General features: G+C 34.8%; 1 protein-coding gene across 8 annotated transcripts; it reads left to right on the top strand.

Moving 5' to 3' along the window:
- Positions 1-27,559, top strand: LOC133842048 (uncharacterized). 8 transcript variants are annotated; one of them, XM_062274946.1, is made up of 9 exons: positions 17,434-17,460; positions 20,796-20,967; positions 22,615-22,986; positions 23,780-23,907; positions 23,986-24,229; positions 24,291-24,405; positions 25,476-25,617; positions 25,719-25,792; positions 25,924-27,559. In XM_062274946.1, the coding sequence occupies exons 1-9, from the start codon at positions 17,449-17,451 to the stop codon at positions 26,120-26,122; spliced, it is 1,458 nt and encodes a 485-aa protein (XP_062130930.1). In that variant the 5' UTR covers positions 17,434-17,448; the 3' UTR covers positions 26,123-27,559. The 8 variants fall into 8 exon arrangements, with proteins under 8 accessions (XP_062130934.1, XP_062130936.1, XP_062130930.1 ...); XM_062274945.1 differs by lacking the exon at positions 17,434-17,460 and having other exon boundaries at positions 20,312-20,967; positions 25,924-27,532; XM_062274947.1 differs by lacking the exon at positions 17,434-17,460 and having other exon boundaries at positions 20,318-20,967; positions 22,615-22,770; positions 25,924-27,528.

Here is a 27,559-nt window from a genome sequence, read left to right as displayed (position 1 = left end):
GCCAGGATATTGACGGAGAAAGTTTTGCCGCGCGTTTTAGTGTTGACATTTCTAGTTATCGTCGTTGCTCTCATTGTTGTTGCTGTTGCTTTTCGTTGTTGTTTTTGTTTTTACTATACTATTATTGCACCTTGTGCCGAAGCCAAAGCCAAAGCCAAAGCTGAGGCCATTAACTGAAGATGAAGTAAAGTGAAGTGCAGCTAGGAGTAACGAAACGCTTGTGTCGCTTCTCGCTTCTTGCTTGTCTCGTGTCTCGTGTCTCGGGCCGCGTGTCCTTGTCGCCCGCCTCTGTTTAGCCTTGTTCAGGGCCAGCAATTGCAGTCTGCGACTGCAGTCAGAAAAAAAAGAAAATAAACAGGAGGCAGCTTCACTTCGATCAAACCCGGCAGCATGGACTAGCCTTTGGATTAGCACAAGAGCGCTGATGACGATGGCGATGATGATGATGATGATGATGATGATGGCATTGTAAGCGTTCCAGCTCAAACATGGCAAGCGAACGTGCGGCACTCGTCGGCGGCGGCGGTGGAGGCGGGCGGCACGCTCGCGTTAGTCCAACACCGGGTCGTGGCAGCAAAATTGCGTATACGCCATGTCCGCGCTCGGAGCCGCCACAGGATCTGGATCTGCCCGTAACAACTGCGCGCAACTGCCTCGCCATCCCCATGTCCTCGCTGCAGACTGCCAATGGACCCAGCAGCAAAGGTGAGTGTTGCAGCTAATTAGCATAAAAGAAGGAGCACGGGGGAGTTGGGGAAAGGGGAAAGGGAAGTGCCATAAGACATCATTTTGGCATGCAATTGTTGGTTGTGTTCGAGCAGCAGCAGCAAAAAGGGCTGTCGCATGAGCATTTGTGCCTGGCAATCAATTGAGATTCTTCAGACAGATATTGTTTTATTTTTGTTTCTATTGCACTTTTTTTTTCTATTTTGTATTTTGTATTTTGCTTTGTTTCTGTGTTATTTTTCATTTACCTTGACATGTTTTATGTGTGTGTTGCCGCCTAATGTTGTATTCGTCTTCCGTTTGTGCTTAAAAGTGGCAATTTACATTGCAAGATTCGCAGCTGACGCTGCCAACACGTGACTTTGATTGCCATTTCATTGTCAATGCGATACACAAATGACAAATCAATTTCTAGACTGCAGAGAAATTAATAGGCGGACTGAGAGAGGAGAGACACTTGATGAGCACCTGCATCTGTTTAACAGCTCATTTGGCAATATTAAGCAAGTAAGAAAGCTACGGTTGAGTGTCCTCGACTGAGAGATACCCGCTACTTATTTTCAATAAAATGCGAATACGGTATTATCGTTAAAATATGCCAAATGAATATAATGGGAAAAGTCTTAAATATTTAAAATGCTATATTTGGTATATCGATATACCACTATATGATAAATATGCCATAGATTAGTTCAATATATGGCATTAAATATTTGGTATAACATAGTAGTATCATGGACAAATATACCATAATAATGCTTAACTCAAATTTAATAGTTGGTATATCGATATACCATAATGTGATAAATATACTACAATATTATAAATACAACATACATTACATAAATATAAGAGATGCTGTATTTGGTATAATGATATACTACTATATGACAAATATACCAGAAATTTCAATAAGTACATATACTACTATTTGAAAAATATACTATAGATTAGATTAATATATACATATACCAGAAAAATGGTTTCTTAAATAACTTAAATGCTTTCGATTGAATAAATCAGTTAATTTCGTATTCGCTGTTGTATTCGCTAAGTTATTCACTGGCATTCCTTTGCGCTAAATGTTAAGAATGTGCCGTTAATGTAAACATTCTCATCAGTTATAATTAGCCAAGTTTTATTGCCGTCAACAAGGTTGTGTGTGTCCTGGCACAGCGCTTAACGTCGCCGACGGCATTGCAATATCATTTAAAATTTATGGTCTCAGCAGAAATGGAACAAAAACAGCAAGAGGAACGTTGTCGTCACAAGCAACAGTGGCAATAAAGAAAGCGACATAGTTGCACGAGTAACGAGTAGCTGCTTCTCTCACTCTCTCCACTCTCTCCACATAATTATGTTGCAGCTGACACACAAAACAGCTACTTAAGTCTCGGCCAAGCATCCAAGCATCGCCCATCATTCAACGTCCGTCTCACTATTCCAACCCATTGATCGATGATGCAAATCACAGGCGACCCACAAAGCGTATTCAGGCGATTTTAGGCGGCTGTTAAATTAATATTAACTGCAACGTAATCGAGTCAATAAAGTGGGCGGTGGCACGCCTACAAAGTGAGCTCAGTATGCCAGCTGCCAACAGCCATCTCCCAGCTGGAGGCATACTACAATGTGTACAATGTGCAACATGCAACGCGGCGTATAATTTATGCAGCGCTTGATGCTGTTGCATATGCATAAAAGAAAACAAAAAATTGCGTATACGCCGCATGCCTACAAATCTGCTGCTTGGCTAAAGGGAAAGCAAAAGCGAAAGTGTGCATATTCCGGCCTGAGCTCCCCTGATTGAATTTTCAACTAGCTAGAAAGCCTAACATCGGATCCTAGGCTTAGTTGGCCAGCAACCAAGGCACTGATATCGATTTTTATACAACTCGTTTGCATGAGAAATTGAAGATAATAAAAACTCTAGAGCTCAAGCTTGATTTATCTTTGGCATTGTGAGATATATTGTATAAATCTCTGCAAAGGGTTGTTTGCTCTCAAACTTAACTGAGTAGCAATGGAAACCTCTTGAAAAATAAAAAAGATCTGTAATTAATTGAAATTACTGAAAAGAAATCGTGCTAAAATCAAGAAAAATGAAACAAAATCAATGTTCAACTAGGAAGATACATTTTTAAATGAAAATCAAAAAAAATCGAAGTTCAAGATTAAATTCATGTTTAAAGTTTGCAAAAATATCGAAGTAAAACCCAGAAAGAAAAATTCTTAATCAAGATTAAAATAAATAACAAATTATTGATTTTTAACGAAATTTAATTGCTATTAGATACAATATGTATTTCTTCTTAATAAATAAGTTATGTTATATATATATTATCGATAGATTTTTGATATAATAACATTACGTACAATAACAAGGAAGAAAGCTAAAGTCGATTGTGCTCGACTGTGAGATATCCAACACCCATTTTCAATAAAACCTTATTCTAAAAACATACTAAAATTTTCTACTGCAAAAATACTAAAAAATACCGATGACTGTATTTGATGTATCGATATACTTCTAAATTATACACTATATAAAATATACCATAGAGTATAGAGTATAAAATATACCATATTGTCAGCTACTGCATTATACGATATACAAAATATACCGTAGAGCATACAATATACCATATTGTTAGCCAAAACAACTAGGATTCGATTGGACTAGGCGCTTTTTGACATACAAAAGTATTTCTTAGATAACTTTTTATCTGATCGCAAAAACTGTTGTTATTGTCATACCATAAACCGTGATGATTTTTATTAGGTTGATATTTAAATTCATTAATTCGGTGAATTGTTTGTACAACTCTTTTTTTGTTAGCTTAGAAAGAGTTTCCTCATCCCAATAGAGTGTACATAATTCTTTACAGTAAAATTAAGCTTTATTGCTTTATTGCCGCTTACAGAAGTCTGTTAAGTACTTATCAAAGTAACAAAATGTCAAATAAAAGAAAACCCAAAACAAAATACAAAAGTTAAAACAAAAGAGCAACAGTCGGAAATGTGCTTTTGTGTTTTTTTTGTGTTTGACTTTGTTTTTGTTTTGGTTTTTATTGTTGTTATTGTTTTTGGTGAACGAGTAGTAGTAGTAAGTATCACAACCATTGCTGGCCGAATGCCAAATGTGTAAATTATTGTGCGGGTCTTCTCTGTCGCTACTGTTGATGCCTTGGCTGTCTTTGTATTTGTTTTTGTATTTGTTCGAAAGTGTTGCTGGACAACATTGATAAGTAGCCGGGGAACATGGCAGCGCGCTTCATTTATCACAATTTATGGCCGGGTCGAGTTGTCTATTGAATCTGCAGGTGTTTTTTTTTTTTTTTTTTGACTAGTTTGCAACTTGCTGCATCAGTTGCTAATTTGGCTGGGGACTTGCTCTTGACCTTGGAAGTCGACAGGCGGGTCAGACAATCGAGTTGATTCGCTGCCAAAGATTGTCAGAGTCAGGACCAAATGGAGTTGTCAGTTGCCTATGGACAGCTGGGCATTCTTATAATGCCAAGGTTAAGCAGAGCTCGACTCGATTGCGCTGCGTCAGTTGATTTGGTTTGGCATTTGCTTTAAACTAATCTCCACATCTTTTGCCTTTATGTTATGTCATGTCTGTGGGGCCACCAAATGGCTTTGCACACAGGCTTCGTAGTGGCTTTTATGTGCTCCTTGAGTAAGCAAGATAAATCAGTTAAAGTCTTTCATCTGACAACTGAATAGATAAATCCACTTTACCGCAGTTTATTAAGCACGTTTATTTACATTATACGAACAGCTGAAGTGCATATCCGCATGCCGTTTGTGCTGAAAATTCTAGGAAAGTTCTTATGAAGCATACGAGTGGGAAGTTCAAAGACTGAAAGCAAGCGATAGAAGGGAATGATACCTTAATGAATATGCTTGAGACAGTCACTTCACCCTTTAATCAGCAGAGTTTATTTGCCTTTTAAGTGTCTGTATTAGCAACAACTCCTTAAGGCTTGAGCTTTTAAATAATAAACTGTTTCAAAAAAGGTTAAACAAATGCATTCCATAATTTATAAAACTCTATTTATTGTTTCATTTAATGCAAGTAATATGAATTTTTTATATTGAGTATTGAAAAACATATTATTTGTATATTTAATTTATTAAATTATCGCCACTAACATACAATCCAAGGAATCAATAAGGATTTTGAAAGAACAAATATTGGTATTATTGTAAACTGTAAATAAATTATAAAATAAAAATAATTAAATGTCTTGATAATAATATTTAATAATAATAATAAAAATGTATAAATTATTGGCTACTTAATAAAATAGCTATATATTTTGAAAAAAAAAAATATTAGAAAACAATAATTATTTTAAAATTTTATTTTTTTGATAGAAAAAAATATAATTTTTATTGCTTTTTCGAATTTCTTAATAGTTGTAGTTAAACAAAAATCATATAACAATGATTATATTTATCAAGTTTTGTGTATTGCTCAAAGATTTAACATACGAAAAAGGTCTGTTGGTAAATTTTGTAAATAATCCAAAACTAAATAAGTCACATGTAAATCAATCAGAGCCGAAACTAAACTCTTCAATTATTTACTAAGCAATTTGCTGTGGACTGTCTAATGGTGCTCCAAACGCCCGAGGCTGTGATTTATTTATGGTAAAAACGCGAATGCTATTAAAATGCTGAAAATATGCTGCAATTTTTATGGCATCCCCAAAGTCTAACAATAAAAATATTTAATGCATTCGCGAAGCGTTCCACTAATGTCATTGTTTACAGGCCGAATAATGCGAGTGCTGCGGCTCCCAGTTCCACTTCCACTTCCACCTCCACTTCCTCTTCCACTTTCAGTTCCAGTTTCGGATTCAGTTTCAGTTTCAGTCTCACGCCCAAACAGTAACAATACTGGGACGTAAAACCCTTTCTTGTAGCGCCTCATTTATGTTCCACAAGTAGAAATGGGCGGCTCGACCACCGCATATTGGAAATTTATGGGTTTGCACTTGCGACTGCCACGCCTCCTCCACATCCGCCCACCTCTACAGGCAGCTTTTTATGTTGGCGGCGCTGTTCATCCGCAGTCCGCGGCATTATTTTTTAGTACCCCTCACAGTGGGTTTGGGATTGTTTTGGGGGATCAAGAAAATGAAGAAATGCGCAAATAAAATGGATGCCCAAGATATTGACACTCTTCCCCTTGCCTTCACTTTTGAAGAGTCACGTATCCTTGAAGCGTCTCCAATGCCAGGAAACCTCAACCAAGGCTCATCTGCTGCGCTTTTTAATAATTAATAATTATACTTTTCTTTCAACCGGTTTAAAATAGAAAATTGCAGTTGCAATTCCACATTTGATGGCATTCTGAGCAAGAAAGTTGCCTCTCTAGAGTCTATAGTATAGTTAGTATACTAAGGTTTATAGTATGCTTTAGTCCATAGTATTCTGAAGTCTATAGAATACTATATTCTATAATATACATGAGTCTATAGTATACTAAAGTATAGAGTATAGTATACAGAATACTAGAGTCTATAAAATAAAGTAGTCTATAGTATACTAGATTCTATAGTATACTAAAGTTTATATTATATCTATAGTTTAATCTATAGTATACTAAAGTATGGACTATAGTATACTAGAGTCTAGCGTCTACTAGAGTCTATAATATACTAGATACAACTATAGTATACTAAAGTTTATAGTATAGTTTAATTAATAGTATACTAGAGTCTATAGCATAGTATACTATAATATACTATATTCTAAAGTCTAGTCTAGTCTATAGACTATAGTATACTAAAGTCTATAGTATACTAGCGTCTATTAACAAGAGTCTATAGGAAAGTATATTTTATAGTACACTATTGAGTCTATAGTATAGTCCTCAAAATCACCTGGTTTTAATACCTACTGTCAAATTTAAAAAACGTTTGATTAGCTGGGTTCTTGAAATGCAAAGTCACTGTGTTTATAATTGACACTTGGATGGGGGTTGCCGTCATATGACTTGATGATAAGCTCAATTGGAACATGACTAATTATAGCATGGATAAATCATATTTCCAAAGTAGAAAGCGTGAATTGATCTAGCATCCATTTAATTGTAACGTTATCATAAAAACTTAAGCCATGATTCTTATTTGTATACTATTATATTCTACTAGTATATGATCACGCAATCTAGCCTAATATATATGGTCATTCTGATATCATACTATTAAAATAAAATATCACAACGCAGTATGCTTGAATAATTAAATTGTCTGCGATGCCATAACACAAAATAGACACTATAAGCTCAGAAATCAATAAATGACAGAGTTCGAAATGTAACTCTTTAAATACCTAATACTTATTATCTATACACACACAATTGTTTGTCCTGACTGAATCAGTCACTATGAATCACTATAACGCACACCCTAGACTGCTAGAGTACTGAAATTTGCTGTTTTATATTCGTAGGTGGTTAAAAGGTTGTATAAACACTCTAAAATGCTTAAATTTTTACATTTTGTTTACGTTTTTCAAAAGTAGTACGCTTACTTTTTTAAATCGTCATACTATTTGCCAACAACAACAAAGCACATCTCATCAAGAAACAAAAAAATCGTTGGAGCAGCTCTAAAAGAAGAATCATAACTTTAAAGGAAGTATTAGATAAAGACCTTTTCAGGAAAATATCGTTTGCTACTCATAAACGTCGCACGCATTTATCAGCAATGTATTCATCAAAATAAATGCTAAGAGAGTGATATTTTTATCTCATTTGATCGTGATACTCTTGTAACTTAAATAATTGTTTAAAAAAACTGGATTTTAATTTATTATTTTATTTTAACTTCAAAGTAAAACGTTAATACTCCTATCGTAGTAGTTTCAGCCTAACTTAACTATGTTGGCGCGGAGATGCCAATTTAATCAGAGTGACGCATGAAAGTTTTATTTGTCTCACTTTGCCCTAATGCTAATAATTCAACTATTGTTTTACTACTCATATTTAAAACTACCGGGCAACCTAACAGTAAGCACATTATTTTTTGAGTAAAACACGTAAACATAGCTTCAGAAGTCTAATAAAGTAGTCTTAAAGTGCAGCGTGTTTCATGTACATTCCCATTTATTTCGTAGTTTATATACCCATCTACTTTATGGGTAGCGAGTATAAAAATCGAAAGCCAAGTTGCTTGCAATGCAGCTGCCCTACATTTTGCAAGTTTGTTGAAAATAAAATTGAGCACAACTTTTAGTTTGACAAGTCACAGGAAATTATTTGCAGATATAACTAAAATGTTCAATTGCACCCTGTGGGCTATAATTGCCGTCAATTTGTCAATAACCATAATTAGTTGGTTGACTTAAACTACTAAATTATCACAATTTATTGCATTTATTTCACTTCAAGTATACAACAGCGAGGATTCTTATTTTGTTTTTAGAATATTATTACGCGTATAAATACCAAATATTTGAAGGGATAGACAGTAATCATTATAAGTTTGAATATACAAATATCACGGTAATGTTATATTCAAATTTTGTATGCTTAAATTCCCACAAATTATTAGTTTTGGCAACTGTACGTAAGTATAAGAAATACATTAAGAATATAAAATAATTTCCGCGAAAATATCACACAGAATCCGAAAATTATTTATATTGAAAATTATTGCTAAAATCACGATTTTAGTACATACAATCATAACTACAGTCTTTATGATTCCTACAATTTGGTTTCGATTAGATGAAAACTGTAAGAGTTATTTAAGAAATGGTATTATACGGCAAAAAAAAAACACTGCTTTAGTTGACAATATGGTATATTTTATAATTTATGGTATATTTTAATCATAATAATATATCCATATACCAAAAATAGTTTTTGGTATATTTTAGTATTTACTTATTAGTATTTTTGTTATACTTAATTGTTATATTCTTAGAATTCTATTGTATTGTTTTGTTTTTATTGAGTATCTCAAGGTCGAGCAAAATCAACACACACATTAGACAGATTCAATTTGACTGTCAATCTACTCTTCTATTGAAACTATCAACCCACTAACCCAATATATGCGTACGCGGTATAACATTGTATTTCATGTATTTAAATTTATATAAAAAGAACTGCCATTGACAGCGCCTAAAAATGTGCATTAATTTATGACATTTGCATTTTCCATGATGAAAGCTAAAGTTTTATATATACGAGTACGATACTCATATTCGATGGATGTGTGAATTGGGGACTAGGCATGAATTATTTGTCTGATTTATCACCATTAAATTTTACAATGGACGCCTTTTTGGCAGAGCCAACCGAGTGAATAATGACAGCAAAAATTAGCTGGGGATTTTTTATGTTTATGTGAAATTTGTGATTCCATTTTGCCCATGGGCCCGGCTCGTTCTCTAGTTTTTATTTATTTTATTTTTTATTGTGTGAGTAATTGAAAAGCTGTCGGAAAAAAATACCCAATGTCAATTTTGATTGACATAAAGGAGGAGTCGTCGTGTGGCATCGTCTGGCGCTGCGGTTGCGGTGCTATCTAAAAATTTACTGATTTAAAGAAACAAAATTTACGATAGACACGAGGTGGAGGCACTTATCAAACGAGAAACTCGCAAAGTTAACCAATGTCCAACGAAGTGAACAAACAGTTCTGCCTCAAGTGTCTAGTAGTTAATATCTTCTCTCCGAAATAAAAATAATAAATAATAAAAACAATTGTTTGAATGTATCGGGACATTATGCAGCGAGCATTGGAATTCACCAAATTGGATCTCAGCTTCGAGTTTGAGCCGAGTGTCCTCAACTGCGAGCGAACAAATACCCAACGCAGCAAATTGGCCACATTAATGCACTGGCTCCGCCAGCTGCACGAGAAGCCGCCAGAGCCACTTCAATGTGACTATATGGGTGAGTTTCTGATCCTTGTTTCATTTCTGTAGGTCAAGCTTGAGTTTGCACAATCAAGCACAAATTGGCTCATATGGGCAATAAAGCTATGGAGGAGGAGTGGAAAGGAGAATGGAAATGGAAATGAGTAGAGGAAGAGGAACTATTCTAGGCTATTGTTTGTTCATTTGTTGGCACTGACCTTTGGACTAGAGCTGGGGGTTTTTCGACGTGTCATTTCGGCATTTATGCCAGCTTATGGCCACTGCACATTGGGATGAAAGGCCTTTATTTTGGCAAAAACCTAAAAAGTTCATGTTAATATATCAATAATGTTGCAATTATTTCAAGCTTAGAAATTTTATTGCGCAGCCTTCGTCTTGCACCAGCTGTTTAAAGTCAGCTGTTCTTGCCACGTTGTGCGTGCAAGCTTGCTGACTAGTAAAATTTCTTAATTTTGGCGTTGTCGTATTTTTAAACAGTTTGACTTATTAAAATACCTTAAATTCAAAAATGTTCTTCATGGTATGTAGAAAATATTTGTATAAGTTTTTAATTATATTTGTTTTTGTGTTGTCATGTTTTTAATGAAATACGTAAGCATTAGTTTTGTTGGTTCTAACCTTAAAATATTTGTGTTTCGTGGAGCATATCTAGCAAGAAACAACAGATAACAAATAACAACTTATGTGGTAGTATGAGTTATTATGTGTATATTCAGGTAGCATTTAATTAATTTGCGGGAATTTGCGGGGGGGTTAAATATTTCAATAGATACAAGCAAGGTTTCTCTTCGTCGGGGTGACTAACTAAAAATTTGGCTGGATTCAAATCGCAATGTCAAGGCCTCTTTTGACTGGGTAATTCCAAATGACTTTCCGGAAAACGATTTAGAGGTGATTAAAAAAAAAAAAATAAAAATAAAAAAATAAAAACTAAAAAAAAAAAAAAAAAAATAAAAAAAAAAAATCCGAAATTCACAAATAATATAAGCAGCAAATTCTCCAAGTTTCAACTTTCTAGCTTTAAAATTACGGTTATGGCCAAAATAAAGCTCTTTTGACTGGGTAATTCCAAATGACTTTCCGGAAAACGATTTAGAGGTGATTAAAAACAAAAAAAAATAAAAAATAAAAAATAAAAACTAAAAAAAAAAAAATAAAAAAAAAAAAAAAAAATCCGAAATTCACAAATAATATAAGCAGCAAATTCTCCAAGTTTCAACTTTCTAGCTTTAAAATTACGGTTATGGCCAAAATAAAGGCATTTCATCCCAATGTGCACTGTATCAGCAGGCAACAAATTATTTAGATATCAGCATATTTGCCTCAATGCGTATGTGAGTGTGAGTGTGATTGCGAATGTGTGTTGAAGTGCGTGTATGTGAATGGTAATTGCATGTAGATGTATGCGTGTGTGTTTGTGGCAAAGTTATGCAAATACACAATGAGAAACTGACAGCCATAAGTGCCTTTGGTTTCCAAAATTATGACCCATAATCTTTATTATTTCCACAATTCGAGAGCAGCTTTTTCCATACTGTTCGAATATGCCAAATAGCAAAAGCAAACTAAATAATACTAATTGATGCACGAGGACTTTAGAAATATATATTACCTATCTCACAAATGAAATTATATGTTGTGATTACAAAATTTGTTTATTTGCTATAAAACTTATAAAAATAATGAAATGATAAAAATAAGGAAACATACTCTCTGATTTGGTAAACAGGCATATGTAGAATAATTACTGCTGTGTTTACAATTGCGATCAGATAAAAATTTAAGATATAAAAGAAATAATTTTGTTATTTAGTTGCTTTGGCTGACAATTTGGTATATTTTGTACTCTGTGGTATATTATGAATTTAATAGTATATCGATATACCAAATACAATAATCCGTATATTTTGGTATTTTTCGATATATATTTTTGGTTTTATTCCATATATGATATGGATAACGAGTATCTCACAGTCGAGCGGACTCGACTGTAGTTTTTTTCCTTGTTAATTATTTCAATAGTCACATAAACAAACTTCAATTTAATTATCTTCAATTTGATTATATTTCCTTTTAATGATTTCATTTCATTTGATTTATGTTAAGCTTAAGTTTGCTACCAACCAATCATTATATAAATATTTGAGATTGGAGACTTATACATTTCATTGAGACTTGTAGTTCCGACAATTTTGCCAGCATCATTATAGATGCAAAGTCGGGTAATTAAATCCAATGAATTAGACTCATATTTTACTCCTAATGTGCCACATATTGGCAAAAAAAAAAAACCATTCTACAACTATTTACTCAATTTGTAATGGCAACGAAGCCTGCTTTGTGAAAACACGAGAACATTATACTATACTATCCGAGTATGTAGTGAATGTGTAGTTTTCCGGCCGCATATTTTCATTGCGTACTCTCGTTTTTCTTTTCGCATTTTTTTTGTATTTACGCGTAATTTGCACATCATTTTTCAATTTTATGACGGAAATGAATGACGTTGTAATTTATGTTGTGTGAATGTTGGAAAACATGGCGAAATAAGAGAGAAGATATGAGAGAAGGGAGGTGGGAGAGATGAGAGAGGCGAGTGGGCGTTGTAAAGCAATAAACTGGTCAAAAGTAGATGCCAAAACAGAAACCAAAAGCTGACAGAAAAGATTTACTTGCAGCTTCGACAGCTGCTGCTACACCTACCCCTTCCCCCTTCCACTTCCTCACTACCATTTCCCATCTTTTTCAGACTCTTTTTCACTTCCTTCCTTCACAGTCGTTATTTCGTTCTGCGGTCGATAAATTGCAAATTTGAGCACTTTTTTTTTGTCGATGGCATATATATAACTCTGCAAATTGAAAAGTTGGAAGGGACTGTGAAGAAATGCGTCAAATGGCACTTGGATTGCTACTCATCATAGTTTGAGTGATAGCGATAAGCCTCGACTGACGTAGGGAGTGCCCCTATTGTGATACCCAAAGCTTTACGGAAACCTACACACACAATAGATGGTTACATCTGGGTCTGGCCAGGCTCAACAGCCAATCGTATATCAATCATTGACGCTTATCGCTTATCGGTTTGAGTTTATACAACATTTTGACGGGTTCTTTCAGTCCAAAATGACACTTTAACAGTAGCGCCGTCGCCCAAGGGGGCAGATTGTGTTCATATGTGGGTTGAGTTCAACCATGGCAACAATGACCGACTTAATTAGCAGTTGCGAAAGCTTAGCTCAAGTTAAGTCAATAGCCAATAAAGCTGCAAGTTTGCTGAATAGAAATGTACTGAACTTGTTGGACACTGTGTGCCAAGCACCAACTAAAAGTTACTACCCCTTGGATGAACAATTTATGCACCCGTTAAGCAGCACGAAATGGTTAATGGTATAAGCCAAGTTAAGTTCGCAGACTGCTGCAGCGACTGCGACACTTTAGCACCCGCAGACAAAAAGTCGAGCCATGAAAACTAATTCATTTAAAATTTATGAGCATACGAATTTCATTTAGATCATTACATACATTATCCTTGTACCAGCCAAGCAGCAACAGCGGGCGATAGGCTGTAGCTGACACACTCTTAAATTGTTTATGGCTCTAGAATCCAATTGGTCTCGTTGCCTGGTTACGGTCAAGTGCTCGTGGTGCTTGTATCGTGCCACCTCCCAAGAGTCTCTCAAGTGCTGAAAACCTATGGAATATTTAATGTGATTGTAAAGAGGAGGCAAATGGAAAAGAACTATTTAAAGAAATTAAATTTATTTCCAACTTTCATGGCTGACAATTTTTTGTGAATCTCTTTTGCGTGTTCATTTTCGATCATCCGTTTATCGGCGAGCTGCCAACCTCTTCCGAATGCACAGTGTTACCAGCTTAAACGCACAATCGAATGCGTGCTTAAACTATCGATATGTCTTATTTACAATCGCTTAAATACTAATTCATATACTGATTGCAGGGTCATGTATGAATTTATCATTATTAATTTCCATTCTCTTACCTTACTTCATTCTACAACTAAAAAAGTTGCGTTGAGCTTCGAAGCAGCGCCATCTATTTAAAGGCAGAGTAATGCGTAGTCAGTGTTGGCTTTGCAGTAGTTTTGCTCGAATTTATTGCAATGGCTGCTAAGCGCACTTAGAAGGTCACCTCGGTTGTTTACAATTGTCGTGTGACTGTCTTCACTTGATGCCACGAGGGACAATAGAGCAAGTGGCATGTTGCATGTTGCACGTTGCGCATTGCAAGTTGCAAGCTGCAAGCTGCACGTTGCGTGTTGCCCAAGAAAATGTGGTAATAAAATGCTGTTGGCTTTTTGTCAGAAATATAGTGGCAACCCTTTGGCTCAAGCTGAGCTCAGTTTGATGCATGACGCCACTGCAGAGTTGGACACATTCAGAATGTGGCAGTGACGCAGCTGGGCGATGGGGCAGCTGCTTTACTGGATGCACCGTTGGGGAGCTCAGCTATAGCTTAGACACATGTAAATCACGTGGGAAAATACAATGCAATGCAGCATTTAAATGCCACAAAACATGACGCATACCACAGCACATGGCATGCAACAAGAAAATCCTAATAAATCCGTCCAACAGATAAACTAAATTCCCGAGCTTCTATACACTACATAGTATGAGCAAGAAATTTGATAAAGAACTTTGACAAACTCATGGCAAATCTGACATATTAACTCAGTAATTCAGTGTTTAGAATTGCGTTCTGAACAAGGTTAACAATAAATGGTAAAGCATTAATCGCCGCTCATTCATTTGCCGCAGACAATCAACATTTGTAATTGTCATTGTTGTGAGTAACTCGCTTTCCGGCACGTGCCAAAATTTGTGCTATGAAAATGGCAAAACTAAGTTCAGCGGTTTTATGGCTGCAAATTAGTCAGAAACCGCAAACAAAACAAAAATCGAAAAAAAACAAAAAAACATAGAAGAGAAACAGATTAAAAGCAGCAAAAGGCGAATGACTTTAGCAGCAGTTCCGAACTTCCTTCCCAAACTACTGCGCCTATGTAGAGTCAGTCACTTGGCCATGTCGAGGTCGGGAGCTACGGGAATTGTCAGTTGCCAGTTGCCAGTTGGCAGGCAGCGGCAACATAATCAATAAAACGCTAGGAAAAGCACGCAGCAATACAGTCAGCAGGATAAGGACAGAAAATAAAAAAACATAGCAAGAACAACAACAACAGTACAAAGAAAATACAAAAACAACAACACAGTTATATGGAATACCTACATTCGTTATTTTTAGAAGGGGTATCGCCTACATCAGAAAAGACTTTAATCGTTACTGTTGCTGTTAAAATGTCTAATAATAATACTAATAAAAGTTAACAGTTATGTTAGTGTATGAGCAGTTTAATCAAAAAATATATATTACACGATCTTTCAATGTTTGTTTAATTTATTGCAATTTAAAGAATTTCTCAACATTAATTTAATGTATTATTATACACAGTATTAAATATTTGTTTTGTCTATTGCATTTTGCATTTATTTATTACGATTTAAAGTGTGTTTAAAAGTATTTCTCAATGTTTTTAGACATATTACTATTTTAAGTATTTATCAATATAATTAGTATTTTATATCAGTATTAATTTAATCCATTACTATTGTAAATATTTCTGAATATTTATTAAATCTATTAATATTCCGAATATTTTTCAATGTTTCTTTTATCTATTATGACATCTATTGCTGTTCAAAATATTTTTATATAAATTTAGTATGACATTTCAGTATTAATTTAATGCATTGGTATTGAAAATATATCTGAATATTTATAAAAAAGAATTTTTTAATTTCATTTAATTTTTGGGTTTTCAATACTCATTTAAAATGCAGCTTATAATCTGTTGTGCATTTTTTGACTTTTACTATTTATTGAACATATATAGTCGTATCGAAGTAATTATCCACCATGACAATATTTTAAATTTTGGTTGTTAATGTGTGAATTCGTGTTGCAAATATTTCTCAATTTCCCGCAAATAGGGTATTTAACAGTCGATCTCCACTCCATATTTGGTGTACATATTAAATTGTTTGTGTGTTTTTGTTACGTTTTGTGCTTCTCATTTTTTTGTGGGTTTTGTGTCCTACGCTTTAACTTGTATGTATACGAAGTGATAGCTGTAGTACCCGTATAACATTTCATTTCATTTTCATTTCATTTGACGTTAATTTGCTGCGATGTGCGGTACTTTGAAGCGAGCGGCGAATGAAAAATCCATAAAAATTGTATAATAAATATTTAATATATCGCAAATATCACAACAACGCCAACGACAACGACAATGGCAATGCAGACACCTATAGCGACAAATGTTGAAATGTTGAAAGTGTGGCAAAATGTGTACGCGAACGGATCACACGGCGTATGCGCAACAAGTGACGAAAGCTTTTTTCTCACATTTTCCGCATTTTGTTTTTCATTTTGACTAAGTACAAGTTTTGAATTCTGATGCCGTCATATTTGAGTTAATGAAAAGCATTTCGCTGAGAGATTCGGCAGCGAAAACGTTTGCGAAAAGCTTCCCAAGTGCCAGTTGAATTGCTAACGCAACGTTGTCGATACGTATTCGCATTCGTATTCAAAGTCCTATTCGTATTCGCATTTATTCACATTATTCACAGACGGGTTGTAAGTTAAATTCAAATTTCAAATGACTTTATCCATGTGACATCAAGTGTAATCCGATGTCCAGGTGTGTGCGTATGTGCGCGCGTGTGTGTGAGTGTGTGTGTGTGTGTGTAGTGGGCGTGTGAAATTGCGTGTTGTGTTTGGCTATTTGACGTGTGTGTATTATTTATAAGGTGTTCGACTGTTCCTCATCATTTATGAGTGACATTGAATAATTCTTCGAGTCCTCACTGTAATTAGCTATACAATTATATTGATTTCCGTGCCAAAAACTAAGCGACACTGCCGCTAATTGCTCAGCAAACAATAAACCACATAAATATTACGTAGCCGACCCGGCTGACACTGAATTTCGCATTAAGGTCGCGCAAAAGCTGCTACTGCTTTTGTTTTTGTTGTGCCCCGCGGCAGGATAAGCAACAACAAAAATACCATTTATACATGCCCTACACAGCAACACTTTTATGTAGTCAAAGCATGCTACGTATAAACTCGTATATGCAATAAGTCTTCTAAAATAAAGTATACGTTCGGCAAAGCGCAAAACGTGCACAAAAAAATGAACGAGTGAGAAAAATCCGAAAATATAAAAATGTGACGGCAACAATTGGAAATTATATCATAACAAATAATGATAATTTAAATAATCGTAAATAAGAACATTAATAATAAATATTTTAAATATAGCATTTTAATTAAACTGAAAAATCAAACAAAATAATTATTGAAAATATAATCATGTATTTTAAACTGAATATAAATACAAAATTGTAAATAAAAAAATGTATCTTGAAAAATATCTTACAGAAAATATATTTCAACATTAAAATACTATTATGCAAATATAATAAAATTATTAATATCAATGTATAAAAAAATTATTTAAAAGTAAATGATAATAAATAATAATAAAGACAAAAATAATGAATATAAAACTAAAATCCAAAAATTGTAAATAAATACATAAATTTATCTTGTCGTGTATAAAATATATAATTAAAAATCATAATAATAATAGAAAAATTAATCATAATGAAAAAATTAAAACTGCCTACAATTCATTTCAAAATCAAAAATTGTAAATAAATAGAACTGATAAAAAAGCAAAACGTTTTACTTTTCAGCAATTAATTGGCTCAACACAGAAGCTAAGCTAATATGTATCTATATGTATGTACTACAATAGAATCTGCTATAATTAATAAATAATTGCAATTCACATGCACAAAGTATTACACAAAGCGCTTTGCGAGAGTACAAAGCAAACAATTTTGTCAATTCAACGAATTTAATGCCAACATGCCTTAGACTCATTCCACTACTAACTAGCGTGCACAACAACTACAACTACAAATACGACTGCGACTACTTATACAGTCAAGCCATGTGTACATACACTTCATCATCCACGCACACATCGACAGCACACGCCCACAAGGTCAAGGGCCGTCTGTGTCTCTGCCTAGGTCATGTATGAGCACAACTTGAATGCAGCCCTCACGAATATTCAAATTTACTTTGAATGCTTTCGTTTTGATTTTGTTTCCATCCAATACCCTCGAATCAATAATCAAATGGGGAGTGTTGTTTATCATTTAACTACATCATTTAATTCTATGCATTACATTTATACTCTTTATGAAATATTCAACAAAACAAGAGTAACTGAGGAATCGACTCTCCCTTTACATTCTGACTTTACACGTTTACGAACTGTGCCGTCTACTAATTTAAGACACACTATATACATTTATATATACGTATCTGTTATACCTACATCATTTCGGTATTTATTTTTAGCACTGGCACAAAATGTATTTGGGGAACAAGCGAAATTTAATTTTTATGGTTATTATCTCTCACTCTTGCGGGTTTTCTACTTGACTTCATTGCTTCAGTGTTGTTTGTTTTGATACTGAGTATAGAGTATGCTAGGGATAAACATTAGTGCTGTAACTGGGCGTCGTTAAAACAATTAATTATAGTCATTGCTGGCCAATGCAATGACCATTTCGAAAGGCACTTGAGTATGAGCAGCTGTAAAAACTTTTATGATTCGTTTGCGTTTGGATCGCTTAAGTTGCCTCTTCTTTTCTTCATAAAGTGTGTGATGACAGATTGTGTTTAGATGTTCATTTCAGCAATTGCAATGGGATAATAAAACTTATTTTTCATGAATGTCAGCAGTTCATAAATTTATATATCAACTGGCTCGACTTAATTCAATTAATGCAGAAGACTTTCTTTTCCAATTGCACTCAATTAAAATGTGTCTTGTTTATCCTTTCAATTTTATTTATTATGATTTGGGATTATTTGATTTGCATTCAATAAGCCTGCGCTTAAAACTTTTCTTCAAGCTTTTAAGCACTCCTTCCACACCATAAATCAGCAAAGTGTTTTCCAAATCCTCTTTGATGCTTGCTTTCGCTGTCCAACAGTTGTTGTAAATTACTTTCAAACTTTTCAATTTGCTGGCTTAGCCATTTCGGGCAGCGATTCCGATTCCGACTGCCGAAATTTATCGCACATTGGCAATCAATATGCGGCAGTAAAACTAATTGAGCCGTGTCTTGAACTAATTAAATACACACACATGTACGGAATTATACACACACACACACACTGGCAACCCTTTCGACTGCAACTAATTGCCGGCCTTTTACAATTTGAGTTTTACGTGTTGGTCGCTTGCGTGTCCAAGCAGGACTGCTATTCAAAGTAGGATTGATAGATTGTGCTTATACCCTATATCAGTAATTGTAATTGAGTGAATTCGAATAACACTAAAATATTTATAGTATATCTTAACTCTGTCGGAGTTGTTTTGTATATGCAGTATTATTTTTCAGCCCTGGATATTTAAGAAGCCCTTGACTACGAAGAACAAGCAGTTCAAATGAGCAGCTTTAGTTCAAATTAACAGGCATTGATCGCTTCTGGTTCATTTGAACCCCAGCACAACGATGAACCAGCAGTTCAAATGAACAGGCATCGATGACTTTTTGTTCATTTGAACTGTGGTTTAGTTTTTGAACTGAACAAGTGAGGAGCAGCGAGCTGTAAAAGAGTATGATTATAAAAGATGGCTTATAGTGGGATGAATTTTCTTATAACTAAATGAACTGTTTTAAACCATTTAGCAGGTATTTTCAAAAATGTTTCTCTTAGGCAAAGCATACACCTTAACCCTTCTATAGCAGGGTATAAAAATCGCTAAATTATAAGCGAGCAACTTAAGGCTCTTGTTTGCGTTTCCGACTCGTGTGCGTTGAGCAATTTTGAAGTGCTTAGCAGCGGAAATGGGTAATTTCCGCAGCTGCTGCCGCAAAAACAAAAGAAAAAAAAAACAAGAAAAAACAATACTTTCTCCTCAGTTACTTACACACACACATGTTGTTGTTATTGTGCGGTGATTATGCTTGACTTTTTGATTGACTTTTTGCTAAGTTGCTAAGCAGGACAAAAAGTTGGCAGTTACTTAGCAGCCAAGCACAAATTTAATCAATGAGCTATAGATTATAATATGTAAATTCAAAGAGGGATAAACTTGTTTTATTTAATTGACTTTTGAATTACTTTAGCAGCACAAAAAATTACCAGTTACCTAATAGCCAAGCGTAAATAAAATTATAATAAAAATTAATGTTAAATATTGTAATTTAGCTAAAGAGAAAGATTTAACTTGCTAAATTCAATGCAATGTGCTGTAATTTTCGCTTAATATGTTATAATATAAAATGTGCAATTGTGTCATTTCCATGGCTAATGCTGACTAATTAAAATCTTGCTTTCTGCTCTCATTAAAATTATAAAAACACAACAAAATGCTGAGAATATTCAGCGACAAGCTAAAAATAAACCCACAAGAAAAAGGCAATTTTTCAGAAATCGCTGAAGCAAATGCGCAAAATGGTTTGACACAAATTTGCTTTAAACCGGTGAAAAGTCGTTTCTACCTGTTGCCACACAAACACACACATAGAAGACTTTAATATAAAGCAAATATAAATAACACAGCCAGAACAAATGCAAATAAATTGTCTGGACACATTAAAAGTGCAACTGAAATAAATTGAACTAAATAACAAAATAAATACAAGATAAACTGTAAGTTGTTTTAGTGAAATACACACACACATACACACCAAGATACAATTACACTCGATGAAAGAAAGAACAAATTGAGTAAACAAGGCCACACAAACAACATTTATACGATACCTTTACAAAATTTGCCCATTTGAATCTAGCTCATTCACAATCCAGGCGTCAACAGCAAATACAAATACATATTAGTCAAGTGTGGTCGGACAGCGGCAGACAGGAGCACCACCACCACCACCACCGCCACCTTCACCTCCACCACCACCATCGACAAGACCACCACAGAAATCACCACTTCACATTCAGTCCAGCACCATTCAGCCACACAGGACATTCATAAACATCCTTGAAACAAGAACAACAACAACAACAGCAAAATGAATTTAATGTTTCGCAAGAATTTCCGCGAGGGCGCCAGCAAATCTGGCGGCGGCGGGGGCAAACTCCAATCGAAGGCGAACCGCACCAAGCGATCCAGAGACATGGGACTCGTCCAGCAGCCGGAGGAGATACATTATCGCACTCATCTCTTCTTTTCGCCCAATCGGCCTGGCTATGATGTGGGCGAAGGTAAATTGTCGACATGCAATCCCATTCTTAATTTCTCCCTCCCTCTCTCTCTCTCTCTCTCTCTCTCTCTCTCTCTCTCTCTCTATGTTTGTCTCCGTCTTTTTCCGACTTTCTTTTTGTGCCATCTGTGACTGTCTCTGTTGCTCTATTATGTTTGCTTCAGCCTCCGCCTCGATTAAATGCGCTCCATTAACCCATTAACCCCAAAAACTCATGTTTTTTTTCACTTTACGATTACTTTTCATTCAATTCAAATGTTTTTAACTATTTACGTCGAGCTAGTAGACAAAAGTCATAAATAATAATAATATTTAAATATCTGTCTATGCTTCAGGTGATTTACAGTCATCTGAATTTAAATTCAAGTTATTAAACTGACAAATATTACGTATACGTAAAGTTGGTTTTCATTTACCAAATTAAAACTTTCAATTATAATTTCATTATTTCAAACGGAAATAAATAGAAAATGAAAGCTTGATTTGAAGTTAATACATTATTAAATTTTATAAATTTCAGAAGCACATAAAATTTATTGCGTATACGTAATGTTAGGATTAATTCAGTAAATTGGCAATTCAATTCATTTTTTAGGCAAGTAGGAGACAGTTCGGAATTTAGTTGAATTGGAATTTAATTACCAAATAAATTGTTCGATTTATTACGAGGCATGATTCGCTTTACTTTAGGTTTAGTCTAGATTAAGCAACTAGCTGCTGTAGGTATTTATCTTAGCTGAATGGCAAATCAATTATTAAATTTAAAACTTGCTGAAATACAGACAATATTACGTATACGTTGTGTTAGACAACATCTATTGTTTTTTTAAAGCAGAGACCAATACAAAATTTGATCAAAATTTAATTAAAAAGTTTATTTATATTAAATTTAAGGTATACTCGTAGAAACTTTGTTATGCAACTCATGTGTTCTAAACCGCATTAACATCTGTTACATGTCAATCGATTAAGCCACATTTCCCACTCTCATCTTGGTCATAACTGGACCTCAAATATGCAGGCTTCAATTAGACTCGCATGAAGGAATCGTTGAAGTATTTTAGATGGCAGATTTTATAGTTTGGCAAACTGAAAGTCACAGCATTATTGAATTTCCACGTGCAAGCTAATCTACAAACTTCCAGTTGGCTTGGCTTCTAGAGCAAGAGGCGTATGTATGTGTAAGTTGTAAGCTGTGGGTTTTTTTTTCTTTGGCAATGACAATGGCAATGGCAATGGTAATGGCCTTGAATGTGCACACACATATAACAATTAAATGTTTGAAAGTTATTAAAAGGTGGCGCGAATGGAATTCGTACATATGTATGTATGTATGTATGTATATATAAAACAATTTGTGGTTAACCTTTAGTTGTAGTAATGCGATGCCTACTAATCAAAATGAGGTGATAATATGTCTAGTTTTGTGTAAATATTTTAATGTGCCTAACTTCAACAACGGAAACAATGAAAACTGAAACCCAAAATCAAACAAAAAAGTACTTTTAATAGACTCATCTTTGCACTTTTCCAATGACCCCAACCAAGCAAATCGAATCGAGAGTTCCAATTTTTGTTGTAAGCGTTTTGTTTTTGTTTCGTTTTTGTGTTGTGTGTCCATATAAAATATCGACAGAATCCATTGCAGAACGATGTAGCGCACTATCGGGCATTCCCGGTACCCCGACCACAGCCACGTCCTTTACACTGCCATCCAATCCATATGAAGTGGACTTGCCACAGCCGCTCGTCGATCGATCCGTCTCTCTAATGCGTTGGAACAGCACCAGCGGCAGCGGCAGCGGTAATAGCAACAGCAACAGCACAAATAACAGCCTCATCCGACTGCAGCAACCGTTGCAGTTGCAGCTAGGCCAACAGCAGCAGCAGCAGCAGCAGCAACAGCAGCAGCAGCAGCATCAGCAGCAACATGCCTACTTCTACCAGCAACAGCAGCAACAACAAACGTGCAGTGCGACGAGCACTTTGCTAACAGCTGCCGCAGCGGCAACGCGGCAAGGTTTGATCTCCACCATTGTCAACTTGTTGTTGTTGCTGCCATAAAGTCGAATACACTGCAAGAAAAAAACCAGCAAGCAACCAGCCTGCCAATCAATCAACACTTTCCCTCCCCCTCAAAAACTAATGTCATCGCTATGCTCACAATCAGCATCGAAGGCTGCACCAACCACCAATGAACGCCATCTGTTGGCCAGCTCCTAAACTACACCCAACTACCCACACACACACACACAAACACTCAGATAATAATATGTTGTTGTTGCACTAAACTCTAACCTCAAATAAGTGATCTCTCTCTCGCTCTCTCTCTCTCAACAATCTCTCTTTTCTTGTTGTTGTTCTTTCTCATTGCGTTGTTGTTGGTGCAAGTTCTTAATTGTGTTGAACAAAATACTGAAAGCTAGACATGTTTTAACTTGCTTAGAAGCTTTTGCGCTTTCTTGCCTAGTTTTGTTTGATTTTTTTTTCGTTTTCGTTTACGTTTCATTAAGCGAAAGCTTTTAAGATGTAAAGTTTTCAGTATTTCCAGCAAGCAAAAGGAATATCACACAGCTTAACAAAGCTCACTCTGTAGTTGAGTAGTTTGGCCAACTAATCAATGATCAGCATTCGACAAAAGCTTCGGCGAAGCTTTCAATTTAAAGGACACCATTTACCAACTAATTGCTCAAGCTTTCTAAAGCTCTTATAACGATAAGATCTGCGTCAATAATTGATGTTTTACAGCACAATGTATAGCTAAAAGCATTCGTCGTGTTCAGTTTCTGATCTCTTTATATTTTCCTTTACAGGCAACTTTGGTGGCGGTGGCAACGCAGGAACAACTCGAGCTGAGCCCATTTCATTGGCAACCCTGGACCGAGACTGTTTCATCATTCCAGTGCATAGTGTTGATCGCTTTCTACCAGCTGGCATTCCCGTAATATTCTCCGAATCATTTATTTCGTCCAAAAATGTAATTCTCTCTATCTCTCTCTCTCTCTCTCTCTCTTTGCAGCTGCCTGCTCTGAATGCCGAGGGTAAAGCAACCAGTCCGCTAAGTGTGTTGGAAGTCTCAGATCCCAAACTATGTATACTTGTGCATCTTATGAGTCCACTTGAAGCCATTGATCCCGTTATGGAATCGCCGCTCTCACATCCGCTGCTCAAGCAACGCGCCATCGCCGCTGAGCTGCTAACGGAAGTGCAACAGGCCAACACAGCTGTCGGCGGCATGATTCTGGCCAACATGGAGAAAAGCTGTGAGTAAAGTTGCTCACCTCTGTTGATAGTCCTGAAATAAAACATTGGTTTCCATTACAGCCGAATTTCCATTTATCTCGTATTATCTTATTAATACGATGCAAACGGATCCATCGAATTTTTACTCCAGCCTGCGCGTCTCGTCGCTTTCCAAATTCGAGCCCAAAACACTCAAGTGAGTAAAATATTATAGAACTCTTCAAAAAAACCCTAGAATAGCAAATATTAAGTGTCATTGTGTGTGCCTAATCCTAACCTAAGTAAAATAATCTTTGCTGCATGCGTAATATTAGTTTATAATAATTAAAAAATTATTTTCATTATCTATACTAATTTCTTAAATTGCTCTTCTAATTCCGTTAATTCACGAATATGATATTTTATTTGATTAAAATTATTTATTTTATTAGCACAATAAAAATTTTGTGAGCATAAATTTCTCTGCAACCGAAGTAAAATATCTACCATATATATTTTTTGTTATATTTATTAGTTAGACTTTTATTGTTAAATACTTATTTTCCAATACTTGGAAACAAAGTACATAGCATCATTATTTTCTAAATCTGCATCAATAAATAAAATAAACAAATATTAGAGACGATATTGATTATATAAGTTCATTTAATTTAATTATTAATTAATTAAGTTAGTTTTCGGCAAATGAACTTTCTAAGATTTTAAGCCCTTACTCTCTATAAAGTACGTTGACTTAGTGACTAAGACTTATGGTAGAAATGTCATAGTATTCCGATATTCCAAATACAGCTGTGAACTTTATTCATAAAGCACCCAATTTCATTTGTTATTATCCATATTCGCTAAAATATTGAGTTAGCCAAATTGAAAAAAGTGTTTAATTATTAAAAATTAAATACTTTAATTTTTATCTGAAAGTATTTTTTAATTTTAAACGCACAGTTCGCTAGCATTGTATAATTTTTTAAATATTAGTTTTGTACATTTTAAGAACAATGTCACATAACAATAATAATATAAATGGGTAGCGTGTATCTCACAGTAGATCACACTCGAGTGTAGCTTACATTATTACAAAACTAGCTTTAAATTATTGACTTAATTTAAAAAATAAGTCTTTCTATTAGCATCAGCTGACGCCGTTGCTCATTATTTAAGCATGTCTACAGAGATATTTTGATATGTGTCGGTATACTACATTCACTCGGTGGCAATTCCCTTTCAATTACTAAGTTTTCACTGGTTATACCCCCCTCTATCCACCAGATACACTGCCGCCCACACTCTGGACCTTTACAGCGAGGTAGCCGCCATTTGCCGACCACCTTTGGTTTTGCCCTCGAATGAGGCTGGCAGCTTTAAGAAGTCGCAGACATCGGCCACCGGCTACATTATCAGCGTATTCAAGGTGAGTGGAGTGGCATTGTGCAGGAATTGGCTTGACCCATGACACCCATCCCGCTCTTCTTCTTCCTGCCGTTGCATGAAAAATGCAAAATTTAATTTCAGGTTTTTGAAGGCGACGACGGCGAGCGATTCGAAAAGAATTGGCTTTATTGGACTGGCGCTCGTATGCTGTACAGGCAAGTGTGCAAGTGTGGGGTTGGCAAACCCTTAATGTCTATATTTGTATATATATATATATATATATATATGTACTTATTTATATATATTTTTGCTTGTTTGTGATTTCGTTCGCTTGCTCCATCCACAGATATTTGCCACGTGCTGCGGGCTTGCGACGAATTGCTTTGCACAAAAGCACCTCACAGAAAGGGGACAAAATGTATCTGTTGGTCTGCGAGTGTGCGGACCTATTGAAGGATATATCGTTGGCCGCTTTTTTGATACCCGCACTGCGAGCTCGGCTCTGCGGCTATACAGGACTCTATCGACCAATACAGACTTTCTAGAGCAGATCTATAGCTATATCGATAATTATAACTATATTTTTCTATGCTGTAAATAGTTGAAGACTAGAGTAAAGAGAGAGAGCACGATAAATGCTAAAGCTGCAAGTTAGGTGATTCGATTTTAAACTACTTAATATCTATACAAACTTGCATTGGGCAACACACAATAACTTTGACTCTTATAGGCACAGATACAGACACACCTACACTCAGAGACAGGCAATATCATTAGCAAGTAGACAATATACTCAAGGTAACTCATATCGTATTTGTTAACAAATTTTTCTACATGTAGGCGAAAACAAATAATAGGACCATATCTAGAATGAAATGTTAAAGCAACTTCCATTTTTAGCCTGTGCATATAGATTTTCGAGATTCAAAAATACTATATATTATAGCCAAGTTACGCTGAATTTTTAATAAACTTATTAATACAATTGCGCTGAAATGTAGGCTATGAAAATTACATGTCAATTCTTAACTAACACATATGCTCACCTCACACACACACACACACACACAGAGATGTACTTGCATATATACAAAATATATAGAAAAAAGCAACCACATTTAATGGGTTCAAAAACTAATCACAATTAAGTGCTGCATATATGGTAAATGTAAATGTGAAAACATTGCCCAAATCTAACAAAAATCTGCCAACAAATCGATAATTAAAGTAATGTTACAAATAATAAACAGCTCTATTTAACATCATAGCCAGTTCAAATTATTAAAAGCAAGCCAAATATTAATAATACGAGTATAGAATTCTATAATTTTTATCAAATTACCTAAGTCTAAGTCTCTCACTTTCGTACCAATTCCTTGAGCATACTTTAGATAAATAATTATTGAATAGCTTTTTATTTCAATTTTGAAAACAACCTAAAAGTATGCTAAGCTTTTGTTCATACGAATTGCTAAGGAAGTAAATTTTGAATCAGGCTTATAATAAACAACAGATAAAAGAGAGAGAGTAGCTTAGTTTTTTTAACCATAAGTGATGGACTGTAAATACCTTAGTTTGACATGTTTTTCTACTTTGTTCGAGAAATTTAGTTTTGCACAACAAAAAGAAAATCAAAAAGTGCTGTGATAATTAACAACATGATTCGATGAAATGTGTAAAAGATGCGAATGCATTCAATTGGAGCAGAATCAAACACAATAATAACAATAATTACTAATTTACACTATTTAACTAACGTTTTAAGTTTTATTTTTACAAACAACTATTTTAATTTATGAATTCCTCACACAGAAACCGCAATGATATCAATACTTTATTTTAATAATAATAATCATAATATTGCCAATTAGTTTGGCTTACAATTTTAATTTATTTTAGAGAACCATCCCATGTATTTTCGATTTTCTAAATTACTTTCTATTATTTTTAAATTATTCAAATTAATATATTATACATACATA

The sequence above is a fragment of the Drosophila sulfurigaster genome, chromosome 3 (assembly GCF_023558435.1).
Source record: "Drosophila sulfurigaster albostrigata strain 15112-1811.04 chromosome 3, ASM2355843v2, whole genome shotgun sequence".
NCBI lineage: Eukaryota > Metazoa > Arthropoda > Insecta > Diptera > Drosophilidae > Drosophila > Drosophila sulfurigaster.
Note: the sequence above shows the minus strand (reverse complement) of the source record. Positions and strands in the feature narration are given on the sequence as shown.

Coding starts and splice junctions, on each gene's coding strand:
- LOC133842048 (XM_062274945.1), top strand. CDS start 20,775: ATGAATTTAATGTTTCGCAAGAATTTCCGCGAGGGCGCCAGCAAATCT. Junction 23,908..23,985: donor TTCTACCAGCTGGCATTCCC/GTAATATTCTCC, acceptor CTCTCTTTGCAG/CTGCCTGCTCTGAATGCCGA. Junction 25,618..25,718: donor ACATTATCAGCGTATTCAAG/GTGAGTGGAGTG, acceptor ATTTAATTTCAG/GTTTTTGAAGGCGACGACGG.